The sequence below is a fragment of the Myripristis murdjan genome, chromosome 20 (assembly GCF_902150065.1).
Source record: "Myripristis murdjan chromosome 20, fMyrMur1.1, whole genome shotgun sequence".
NCBI classification, from domain to species: Eukaryota; Metazoa; Chordata; class Actinopteri; order Holocentriformes; family Holocentridae; genus Myripristis; species Myripristis murdjan.
In genome coordinates, this window is record NC_043999.1 from 6,642,475 (window position 1) to 6,656,118 (window position 13,644).

Here is a 13,644-nt window from a genome sequence, read left to right on the forward strand (position 1 = left end):
ACAGGTGTACACGACCTGCAGTATTTTGGTGGAAATGTCTGCAGTGGCGGTCCTTTAGATCTATAGTTAACTTGTCCAAATAGAGTGCATGTATCTACTTTCTCCTCTTTCTCCTACTCTCACCAGTAACCCCCACCCAAGTTTGCTGAAACGCTTTCAGACAGCAGGACACCTTTGAGATCACACAGCTGCTATCAGACACCCCAGGGGCTGCCAAAATCACTTACACTCCCCTCACTCTTCATCTCTCTCTCTCTCTCTTCTCAAGCAAACACAGTCTGTGTGTTATGCTGTCCGGGTATTAAAACATAAACACATTTCTCCAGACTTAAAGCCTTAAACCTCTAAAAAAATCAACATTCACGCCTTGTGCATCCAAATGGCAACAAAAACAACAACATAACCACGTGCACACTAACCAGTAACACAGCTAAGAGGATAATCTCAACATGGCCGGCCTGCTACTCACGCTGTATGTGAATAAGCTGCTTTGGCATCTTGAAGTCCCCGGGGTAGAGGGACTCGTAGTACGCGATGTTGCTCTCCGCCTCGGGGACAGGGATGACCATGTTGTCCCGCTTCTCGCCATATACCTGCTGTGCCGAGATGGCCCGCTGGAGATGGTGCTCCTGGAAGAGATGAGGAAGTAATCGTTCAAAAAAGACTGCAAGGATTTCAGCAAATATTCTCAGTGTTTCATCCTTTTCCAAACCCTTGATTTCTTGCTGTGCTTGTGCAATTTTGGTAAGGTAGAAACAGGCCAAGTGAACATCAGGTAATATCAACCTCTGAACAAAAACTGCACTTGAACAAAATGTGTCGCTATGTATATAGGGGAATAAAAACAACATTAATTCATTCTGAGTTTGAGAAAAATACTGCTGGTTCATCATGAAATAATAATCAGATGTGTCTCATCGGACCCAACAGCCGTATAGTCCAATTAATTTTCCATATGTTCCCAAACCCACGCAAGAAACAATGTTCTTACGCAGTGAGCAAACTAATGCACATCTTTCTCTAGTGCAATAACCTCAAATAGGTGCATTTACATAATTGTTGCGCCAATTGTGCTTCTCCTTATGACTGAATGCGTCAAACCAACCACCTTCACATCAGACTTTACTGAAACTAAGCCAAAAATGTATCTACTCGGACTCAAGGTGCACCTGTTAAACATGAACAACTTGACTGAAGGATTGGAAAAAGTATTTTGAAACCTTAACATGCAGCAAATCAGAAAATAAAGATTTCAGTCTGCTTCTTCCAAGAGATGCAAAACTTAACAGTACTTTTGGATAAATTAGTACTGTCAGTAACACAGGGCCCTAAGGTCAACCCACACAGGCCTAAGGCTCAGCACAATAAGGAAAATGGCATTTCATGTTGGCCTAGATCCCAGTGCAATCCCACATTCTCACCAGCACAGCAGGTTTGTTTATTAGCAAAATAAGATATAACAGAAGTGCAAAAAAAAAGTGATTATGCGAACAAAAAATAACAATGAACAGGGGAAGATGAAAATGATAATTTCAACAGATAATGAGGGTTATGAAAACATCTCACCTCAAAGCAAACAAGAAGAAAAATACACCCATTTATTTCACAGGTCAGTATTAGGCCTGACATGCGTTTGAGAACAGCAAACGCTGCAGATTCACAAGAAGTACATCAGTCTGGTGACAATTATCCAAAACCAAAGCACATGACAGAGCTGCCATAGCCACTAAAACCCTAAACTGAAACTTAAGGGTGTGCGATATATATTGTCTACGATATCTTAATTGTTGTTTTAACAATATGTGAAATGACAAACTCTAGTATGGCACTCATTTTGGGGGCAGTGGTGAAACAACTAACTTGTTTCACCATCTACAAATCAACCACCGCACAGAATATGAAGAATATGAAAAGCTTCAGGAGTCAGTGGTCAACCAGCAAAGGTACTGGCAAAACCAAAAACACACTCAGCAAAGTTTGGCAGAGTCATTCTGCAAGAGAGTGTCTTATGACAAGAAGGGCAACAGATGGCAAGAAATAACAAATGTTGTCACCAATTACTTTGCAGAGGATCTGGTGCCAATTCAAGTGGCCGAGAGAAACGGTTTCAAACAACCTTGTCTACTCTGGACAGCCTGCCTCGCCAGAAATATTTCAGTCATACCGCTCTGCCTAAACTCTGTGATTCATGTCGCCAAACTCTGGAACATAAACTGCAGAGGGTTTCATTTGATATCATCGACAGCATCTAATATAGGCTACTACTAACAAGAGCATCTAACAAGACCTTTATGAACTTTTACGAGTTTTGTTTTTGTTGTTTTACATTTCTGAGAGATGCAAAATATCACCAATTGCTGTTATCGGCAAAATCCCCAAAAATGTTTATTTTTTGTCAATATCACACACCCCTACTGAAACTAGTCCAAAATTCATGTTAAATGATGTGAAATTCGGTGTTACACACAGTCAGGAATAGTTCTGAATAATAAAATCACTGACTGGGCCTATTCATAATCATCCTGAACAAGTAAAAGTTAATTCAGGGTACCACTTGTTACAACAGCCCCAGTGAAGTAACCAATAAAAAACTATTTTAAAAAAAAGCTTGTTCACAAGTCATCTACCATGTAGGCTCATTGTCATTGTAGATGCAGCAGATGGCCAAACCAGACACAATCTGACTGGGCCCAATCTTAATAAAAAGTTTTTCTAACAAGGCTTCAGCATATTGTACACATGAACTCTCTCTATCTAATCTTATACTTTTACCAAATTTGCACCTCTTTTTAAAGGCAATTTTGTCCCTCTCAACCCGCCCCCACCCCCACCCCCACCCCCCGAACACCTGTCCAATTTTACTTTTATTCTGAAATTTGAATGTGAATTCTGCAGCTAACCCATGATTTGCCTCAAGAGTAATCCTGAGCCATGAGGAGCTCTGCGTGGAGTAACAGGAGAACCACATCAGAGCTGTGAACTGGCTTGAAAGGACTCAGCGTGTGTCCAGGACTGAACCATCTGCCCCTGGTACGCTTATCAACAAGCCCAGTGTAGTAGACTCTCTCTACAAGAGATACACAAAGAACGCAGCCCGTTATCTCAACTAGACCAGAGTGCGTTTAACTACTGAGGCTCTGTAACACCAAGGTCATGGGTTCATTTATCATAATAGCCGACAGGTGGGCATCAGCCACTGAAGTCCGACCTGTTCACACTTCTGAGTACATCACAAAAAAAAATGACCATCTATTTACAAATCATTAACGATCTGCCACTGGCTTACACATGCAGATGTTGAAATGAAAAGTTAGTTGATTCAAATCAGAAAAAAAAAACTGTAAAGCAAATGATTCTTATGCACATTTGAATGACAGGTGCTGATAGAGTGGCAGTAATCTGTGGTTCAGGAGTCAAATTACCTCCACTACTGCAGATGGTGTGCGGGAGTTGTGCCTTTGTTTTGCAAATCAGAAAAAACTTAAAATAAATTTAAATTCACAAAAATGTTAGCTCAAAAAAATATTTTTACATTAGAATTAGCCAAATTAATTGTTGCCGATAAACTATGCAATAAACGGCTATGCAAATGTGCATGTCCAATGACCAATGTGTTTTTAAAGCTAAATGTAATGTAAAACATGAATGTACAGAATGCAGCGGCACTTACAATTAAGCTTTTATACTTCTGTGCTGGACCAGTGTGTCAATAAATCGCCCACTGATCAACTCAGTGCACGACCTTGTGTAGGCTTTCCACAAAATTGAGATTCTTGGGCAGGTACGCTCAGCCGATGATGAGATGTTTTTCATCCCCAAATAGCATCTGTTTTTGTGCAGAGACGATTTCATTGAAGTACTTTTGGCTCATTTCCCTCTAATTTTCCAACAATTTAGAAGTGACTTTACATTTTACATGAGACAAACTATTTGTTTTTGCTCAATATATGCACTGTTGGTCCCATGTTTGAAAGAATCTGGTGTGGTTGTGTGTCCATTAATTGCGGCGCCCTGGCAAACACTGGCACGTTAGATCAACTGCTTCAGCAATGAGCCAACTGTGTTAGCATGACATCCAAGTCAAATGTGACAGAATTAAACCAGGTCTTTGAGCTTTATGCTTAACCAAGACGACGTGCGGCTTGCACTCTCCTGTTGGATGTCATACACGGCCTCAAATCACCCCCTGCTAGGCCCGACAGGAAACCACACGCTCCCTGACATACTGATGAACTCTGGACTCCGTCAATTAAAGAACCTGCATAAGCAACGTGCATAAGGAACCAATTAGACCCAAGTCTGAGCCAGACCTGCCTTAGCACGCTCCTCTAGAGGATGTGAGCCTCGTGAGCCTGCAGCAGACTAGCCTGAGCCGCCTGTGACCTAAAAGATACCCTGATCTTTCACAGCTGTGATACTCACAGCCACGGTTCACAGTCTGGGATTTCCTCTGCTTAGAAACTGGGGGAATGAGGATAAAAGAGCTTTTGTGAGTGGCACATGGGAACAAGGAAACTAGGTTATTCTAGGACCTCATGCAACTGTCTCTTTGAATTGCAATCCCAAGTTGACATGGGTAGTCAGTTTAGCGCGGCTGTCGTCGGACAAGCCTAATCCGCACAATTTACAATTACAATTCAGGCATTTAGCTTACACACTTACTACTTTTTGGTTTAGTTTACTATGACTTCTCATTTCCATTTTGTATGTCTACTAGTTAAGCATTCTGATTTATTTGTTGTGATTTTTCTGACTGCGCAGAGGGATATTTTGTATTCTGACTGTTTCTATCTACAAGTGGGTAGAAGTTCAAGGACATTTGGGAGAGGGAGAGGACACACAGCTGCTAATGGACACAGCAGGGATAAAGACCATAACCTCAAAGTTACAGGGTAGTATTTAAACCACTATGCCACCCTGTCACCCAATAAAAGACGAACAAATGACCCCCTCCTGTTTGTTCTCCCTACATAAAATGCTTTGGGACAACATTACTCTATGGACTGCACACTGTTTCCGTCTCTTGGCTGCAGATGCAGACTGAGCAAAGACAAATGGCAATCTATTTTTCACAGCACCATGCATTCCCTCCATTAAAATGTTCCCTAGGAAAAAAAAAATGACTCCACTAAAAGTTACCATAGCAACAGAAGTGTGGCCTCCAGCAGGTGTTTCAGTTCATTCCGACTGAAGGACGCCGAGCAAGTGTTTTGCAAAGCGGTCTGCTCAGTCAGTCAAGACACAGATGACATCAATGTGCCATGGAGTGCCAAGATCATGCACGTTTAGATGCCAAACAAAAAATTCACCGGGTGATTTCACTGATTAGCACACCTTCAACCACAGAGGGGGAACTAATCAGCGTAATCATTTGCTTTGCTGTTTGGCTGGAACAGAAACCTGCATCCTCTCGGTACTCCTTGGCACATTACTGCCAACCTCTGATCTTCAGAGACCAGCGGTGCAGTACTGTACACGCTGAAAAAAACATGCTGGCCCAACCTTCTTGTGTACACCAAAAGCCAGACAAATTAATGTATTTTCTACCCCAGCTGTTCTTAAAACTAGGGATAAATGCTGCCCTTCTTCATCAAAAATGAACTACCACAACAGCATTCAAGTAGGAAGAACATGCAACACAAATAGGCATGAAACCTATGCAACTGCAATATGGGTGTGTGTCTTGACAACAAAGGTCATTTGGGTATGCATTGAGTTTTATGACCCTTGAACCTTGTGTAATAACGCCTCATGCAATTTATGGTTTAGCTACATCACCAAGTCAATGTCTGTACTTCATTATTGAGAAATCTGTTCTCTGCAGGTTCACCATTTTCATCTGATAACTCTTTGCAGATTCCTGATTTGGCAAGCAATCTTGGTTAAGGACACACCTACACTGCCTGCCAGTACTGTGGCTTTTAATGTTTAATCTGATTTGTACTGCTTTTCTTTGTAATTTTTTAGGTTACTATCTCAACTATTTTCTATCATTGCTTTGATTTCAACTAAATTCATGTATAACAGCAGCTTATCTTTCATGAATGCCGTGCAAACACTTCCAAGTTCTTGTTTTTCTTCTCACAGTTCCCTCTATATTTACTATCAGTTGTAATATTTCACTTTGAGACCATTACTGCCTGATTAATTCCAATGACTCATGATGAGTCACACCTGTAGCTTTTATCATAGACACTACCTGTTTGAATATCAGTGCAAATGTTCACATAGCAGACACCCTGATGAACACTGTTTACCTGCTGAAATGTTGCAGGATTTATGAAAAAAAAAAGAAAGAAAGTAGGACCTTGAGTGTGCTGTATTGCTTCCATGCTGTCAATATCAAACACTTTACCAAGAGCGTAGCGTGTATTCATTCGTTTATTGACAGCACTCACGAGCCAGCATGTGGTCACTCAGTCGGCCTGGTGCAGCTACAGTCCATTGTCGCGGGACAGGATGTGGGTCAGGGAGCTAAGCCATGCATAGCCCTGTAGTAAAACTGTCCTCTTTATCTCTTCTGTCACTCTGTTATGTAATGCCACTGTGTGTATGTGTACAGTATGTGGGGGAGGGCTGGCAGGAGGGGGAAGGGAGGGAGGATTTCTGCTGACTTCACGGTCCCGTCTGTGCTCTCCTTGTGTTTGTGTCTACTGAGGCATCTCGGCGGCACAGAGGGGCTCTCCTGCTGATGCCCTGACGAGGTGACTAATGAGATTTCAGCACAGCAGGCCAGGATGTGGAAATAACACTAGCTAATAAAAATAGCAATCGCTGACATGTCTGTGTACTTTACCAACCACTCCGACGAGTAACCTGCCCTTAGCTAACAGTGACGTGCATGTCACTGATCTGACAGCTCTCAAAATCAGACCTGGCAGTTAGTAATAGTAAACATGGGAGCTGAATTTTGAAATTCATTAACATGAATATTTCCCACTGTGGTTTTGATCCTGTTTGCTTTATGCTGAACCGTGGCTGAGGTATACCTGACCAGACAAGCTGTTGTTTCAAATGAGAGCAGGCTCTTTAGTTTAATGTAATCTGTCCGCCGGCACTAAGCAAGTGATTTCTATATTTATAGATCTTTTTGAATGTGAGCAACATAAACCAACCTGCCACACACAAAAACTAGGCAGCAGCTTGCAAATTACTAATCCCTAATTTTATGAGGTTTAGTCACTCTAAATTACCAGTACACTGGAAAGATACAACAATCAACATTACCCAATAATTGCGCAATCACAAATGAACTTGCATTTCACTGTTATGATCAGTGACTGTCCTTTCAACATAAATAGAAGGTGTAGTAAAGCTTGATCAAGACAGAAAATACACAAACTGCACAATTCTGCTCAACCATAAGGTTACAAAATCTCAGCATGCCAACTTCAAAAGAAGTAAGATTAATATGCCCGTACCATACAAAGCTGCTTATCCCTCATAAACAAAAATTCACACAACTTTTTACATGCATTTCTTCCTTGCATGTTTTCATCTGTCTGTTTGCTTTCAACTTGTAAGCATATATGCAATTTGGCAGCCACTTTTATGCAAAAACAGTGTGCGGCGCTGAGTGTACACACTAATCAGAGCCCTTCAATGCTCCATCTACTGAGCTCCAACAAAATATCATGCCGAAACACGCACACATCTAGCTAAACAAAATTTCACATCACAGGAATGGCAAAGCAAGTCGCAACATAAGCTTCAATGCCACTGTGCAATGCTGAAAGAGCAACATACAAGGGAGGGCAGGAGCTCCATTTTTTTTTTTTCCCTCTAAACCAGCCTGCTCCACCACAGAGGAGACGCCAAGTGCAGCCAGTGTGCAGATACACATGGCTGTCCCGGAGCTGTCAACTCGCAACATCTAGCTGTCAAACCACGCCGGGCTCAGTGTCTCCCCCTGGCATTTGTTCATGGCAAGTACACCACGTCCAAGGCCCATCCCCAGTTGCCTTTACTAAAGAGAAAGTCAACAAAATGGTGGATGAGATTCAAGTCACGTGATTTCTTTGTGCTTTCGGGTGCAATTTCAAGTGATACAAATGGACACAACCCGGCTTACGAACCAAATATCAAACCACTGCATCCTTACAAGAGCGTTAGCGGCACGACGGAGCCGTAATATTAAGTATTCATCGAGATCCGTCGTGTGCACGACAAAGTAGATATGGCGGCCATTTTGCACAAGCTTGCGCAGGCAACATAGTGGCGCCCCTCAATATGAAAAACACTGCCAAAGTGATCCAGCACCAGTCCAGCAGCAATAAAACATACCGATTCCTCTTCTTTTTCCATCCCGGTTGGCATTTGCGGTACAGCCCGGTTGATAGAGGCATATTCGTGCAGGTCGGGCAAATCCTCGCAGCGGAAGACGGGTAGAGGCTTACTAGCGTCCAGCGCCCGTGCCCGAAACGACAATTTACTCATTTTTATAATATAAGATGCAGCATAAATCTATCCGATCTGCTAAGAATAACAGCAGGTCTGCTTCGAGTTCTCATGGATGAATCTGTGACAGTCTCTGGGAGTCAGCCGATCGATTGAGGGCAGGCTTGGGTCTGTAGCAGCGCGAACAGAGCCGGGCAGGCCCGGGTCTCGGTCGCTCTCTGTCGGTGTCTTTTTTCCTGGGCTCCGCTGTTCCTCCCCGGTTCAATACGCCATGGCCAACATGGCGGACATTACAAACTCTTGCAGCTCTCCGTTCGCTCCTAGCGGCCCAACCCCCTCGATCACACAAACAGCCATTCCCACGCAGTTTCGCACGCGTGCGCGCTCGCGCAGCCCTTGGGGTACGGAAGGGGAGGGGGGGTGCACTGACGAAGGTGGCAAGATGCTGATGATGAGAGCATGTGAACTTCTAGGCTTGCAATGTGTTCATCCTGTGATACGTCAAGCTGATGCTGACGTAGAAAAACATCTTTATTCTGCAAGTACATAAAAAAAAAAAAAAAAATCTGTTGCAGTGAAATATATATGAAAAAATGAACGTCTGACTGACGAGAGAATACTCAGCTGTGTGTGATTACATGCATAATCAATAATTACATATATATTGCTTATGTGAGGCTGAATACCATTGCTTTGAGATAACATTCACAGCATTTCAAAGCTCTGGCGTTTGTCAGATTTGATGTATAATCAAAAATATCCAAAATATGCCCGTGCCCTGCCAATTAGACTGGATTGTTTGCGAATATCGCCACCCTGTGGTACAAACACGACCCAGCTCCACTTCATCACTTTGATCAGTGGCTTGTCTGTCATGTGTATAAACGAGCTGAATAAATACAAAGGGGATTAGCAAAACTTGTCAGCAAAAAAGCAAAAGAATAACATTAAAATCCTAACAGTGCTCTCCTATTTCTTATGTGTTCCAAACGCTGAGATAAAAATGGCTTGGACACACCGATATAAACACAACAAGCATACACATTGGACTTACTGTTTAAAATATTTTGAAAATTAGCACTTCTTTGTGATTTGTATTTAGCAGAAAAGGCATGATAATGAAAACTAAACCAAGGGTGAACCCAAGCACCACACAAAAAACCCAGAGAAAACCACTAAACACACTCAGCATCCACTTTATTGGGCAGACAGAGCTGGTGCCAAGATGTAGCCCGTCTCTGCCTCCATGCCAGCCTGCATTCAAAGTATGGAAACAACAGGGAGCTGGAAACAATCCACGGGGATGTTGGTCCATGCTGACTCCATGGCATCACACAGATCCTGCAGATTTCTCGGCAGTATATTTTTGCTGTGAACATCCTGTTCTCCAACCCCCAAAGATACTATATTAGGCTGAGAGAGGGTGACTGTGTAGGCCACTGGAATAAACACAGACTCAACTCACTGTACTGTTCCTGGAGCCATCGAGAGAAAATTCAATTTTTTCAAATGACTGCGTTTTTGTGGCATGACATGCATTGCCAAAGCTCAAATTCAAATACTATTAAAAGCATTATTCTAGTTATTTTAAACATCAGTGTTGAACTTGGTTCTGTTACTATGCTGAGCTAAATGTTGCCAATTACTTCAACTACAGATCAGTCAAACCCAAGAAAATCTCACAAATGTAAAATCCAGTGTCTTTTTCATCACAATATATCACACTGCAGCTACACATCTTTAAATATTTGTGACTAAACATGTATTGCACATTTAATTTATAATAATATATGATACTGTTTGGCATTATTTTGCTTTTTTTCTGCTGGCAACATGTATAAGGACACTACTTTCTTCTTGCCAGCTAGCACTGAGGATACAATATTGGCCAGACTTTCACTTAGACATCGAGGAATCTTTCTAGTGAGTGTTTCTAGTGAGAAGGACGCTCCTTGCAAACTGAGACATACAGAGATCTCTGTAATGAAGTAAATGACAAAATTTTGATTAGAATCAACTGGCACAACGGCAAATTCTGCAAAAACCCTCAACAAAGACACGGTTCATCTATGCAGTCTTTACACTGATTACTGAGGGATGATTAGCATTATCAATACTGATCTAATCTTTGTGACATGGCACATTATCCTGCTGGGAAGTATCCATCTGAGAAAGGGTACACTGGCTGTAGAGCGACAAATATGGTCAGTAACAATGTTTGGCACACTGTGGTATGGAAACACTGCAAAATTAGGACAAAATGGACTAATATGTGTGAAAATATTCCCAAACCATTACATCAGTACAACTGACCCATTCCATGCATATCAGGCAAGATAGATCCATGGGTTTAGGCTATTTATGCCAGTTTGTGCCCTTGCCATCAGCGTGTCATAACAGAAAACAGGATTTGTTGCACCCGGCAGTGTTTTTCATTCCTCAGTTGTCGTGTTCTGGCGATCGTGTGCCCACTGTAGCTCATCTTCTTGTTCTTCCTTGGCAGTCGAGGAACCAGGCATGGTCTTCTGCTTTCAAAGTTGTGCACCCTGAAATGCCCTTCTGTGCTTCATTGTTGTGCACTAACCTTGCCAATCTCAACTGACCTCGCTGAGCAAGATGGTGCTTTGCCCTAATGACTGCAGCTGATGTTTTTTTGTTCATGACACAATTCTCTGTTAACTTTAGACACAGTAATAAGAAAAAAAAAATCCTTCAGGATCAAATTTCTGCTGGATGCTGGAACCAACATGTTTGCCACAAATGATCATAATACCAAGCTCAAAATAATTTAAATCATGCTTTGCCCATTTATAATATTTAGGCATATAATATTTAACAATAACTGAACTTCTCAACCCTGTCTGCATGCTTTATACTTATGCTTTATTCATGTGTTTGCATAAACAGGGAACGTATTTTGCATGGGTTTCTATATGGGACACAGTGAGCTGCATGAAAAAGGGAAAATTAGTGTTAGAGTTTTAGCTCTATGGGGATTGCTTTAGATGCAAAATGCTGTCCTAATTATTATGAAACATACATATAAATATTAAGCATCACTATGAAGGTACCTTAAAAACTTCAAAAGACAAATTCACTCATCTTAGCACTAGTGTAACGCCAGGTGTTTCAAACTGTAATCTCTGCAGTTGGAGGCTGTTAACACTAACAAGCCTCTTTTCCTTGTTTGCAGACCATGTTGTACTTGTCTACACACATATAGTGCCTTGTACACACTGTTTAGGAGAGCTTGAGCACTTACGTCTACATAACCATTTTACAACCTTAAAAAGAGACGTAATGTTTTCAGCACATCTGTGGTCTAGTTCAAGACAACACATCTGTCGTACATTTTCACACACCAACTGTTAGCCACCGCACGCTGTGTGGTTAAACTGTGACTACACATTATCAACATAAATGGCGTTGAGAAATAACTGACGGGATATATTTGTAGTGCATTCCTGGGTGGATTTATCTAATAAATAGCTTGGTTTATCAATATCTAAGTCTATACTGACCCTGCACATGAACAGGCTACACAAATTCTAACCGTTTGAGTGACATACTTATCCAAATAGTTTTATATTGCAACAAGTGCAAATAATTTTAATATGGGAAACCCAGGTGGATGTCACACTCTGACACTGACAATGTGCAATACTCAACCCATTACACTATACACAGCAGTATAAAATGCCTGTCTCATGATCTGATCACTTAATTGAAGCCACACCTGTGCCTGACGGCCTGATGTTAGGAGATCAGTCGGACTGAAACACTGTTGTTTCTCTGCAAATAATAAATAAAAACTGCATTTCAATAGTGCTGCACCAAGACTTGACATTTTCATGATTTTTTTCGATGGCAGGCACCTGAATTATTATTGAATTATTGAGCTGTGTATACACAAGGGCCGCACTGTGCACATACCACATATTTTAAAGTAACATTTGAATAAAAGAGGAAGATAAGAAATGCAAATAACCTGCAAGTGTTGCAAGAAATCCAGTCATGGCCAGGCGTGAAAGATCCAGATGAATTCGGCATATAGGATATACGTCATCCATTTGGGAGCAATGGGCTTACAACCGCAGGGCACAGAAGAAGCCTGACAAGAAATTGAATAAAATATGAGCAAACACAACAAACTGATTAAAAGTATCAAAAATTTATTCCAAACACCACCATTATCGGAGTCTAGCCTGTAGAAAATGCAGTCGATATATAAGATCAAATTCAAAGACTTGCTATGTCTTGATGTTTTACTCATTATGGAGCATATTTGATGTGCCTTGTCATGCTTAGGTCAAGTTTATTTATAAACTCAAATTTGTAGGAGCACAAAGGAGAAATTTGGACCCAGATTATTGACATTAATTAAGAAAATTCACATATTTTAACAAGTTGCACACATGCTCCTTTGTCAATCTAAGAGCAAGCATGGATTAATCTGTGGAGGACATCGCTTTATCATGCACACTGGTGTAGAACAAGTTTTTTTTGATGCAACATTACAGGGTGCACATTAGTGCAAAGCCATATATGGAGTAGTCCGGCACAAGTAAGAGCAGGACACGACACAAAAATCACCAGAGTCCGCAATCGTACCGGCAAACGTGGATAAGGAGCATGCATATTAAAGACGCCAATTACAATAGGTGCTTATAACTCGTTTGTAGCACTGAGATGTCTCACAGCTGTGTGTGCACATTGAACAGCGCCACCGAAGCTAACGCTAGCTGACAGGCTGGCTACACGGCTAACGCTAGCGATGTAGCTTAGCTCAGTTACCCTGACCCTGCGCCATTTACCATCCAGCAAGCTAACAAGCTAACAGTTTGCGGGCAACGGTCAATAGTTTAAATTGGACTCGTCACCAACTTACCGCAAAACTAAACTGCGGTCTGTTCCCGTTGCCGCTGAGTAAAACAGGGGGAGGTAAAAGCGAGGCTTGAGTGGAGTTGCAACTTACCTGCTGCTAGCAAAGCCACAGGGGAGGATGATGATGATGGCAGTTCTTCTTCTGGTTGTCATGCTAGCCATTGCTAACGCTGGTTAGCTCCCTTCAGAACCAGAACGCCTCCGAGGGAGAAAAAAAAAAAGAAAGAAAGAAAGAAAAGAAAAAAAAAGAAAGAAAGCGTCTTCTCGGCTTTTAATTTTTAAAGTATGGCAAACTCACCCCGAGGTCTTAGAGGGAAGCGAACGGGAGTTGGATACAAGCCGGTGCTGTTTTTTTTTTTTTTT

At 41.7% G+C, this 13,644-nt stretch overlaps 1 protein-coding gene across 2 annotated transcripts in view; it reads right to left on the reverse strand.

The window, feature by feature from the left end:
* LOC115378595 (enhancer of polycomb homolog 1-like) overlaps positions 1–13,644 on the reverse strand; it is a 36,643-nt gene extending 22,999 nt beyond the window's left edge. The window contains exons 1-3 of one of the 2 annotated variants that reach the window (XM_030078882.1): positions 13,373–13,644; positions 12,386–12,508; positions 470–629 (exon numbers count right to left, since the gene is read on the reverse strand). In XM_030078882.1, the coding sequence (XP_029934742.1) occupies positions 470–569 (100 nt within the window). In that variant the 5' untranslated portion in view covers positions 570–629; positions 12,386–12,508; positions 13,373–13,644. Of the gene's footprint in view, positions 1–469; positions 630–8,283; positions 8,797–12,385; positions 12,509–13,372 lie in introns of those variants that run through there. The other variant, XM_030078881.1, reaches the window with a different exon arrangement.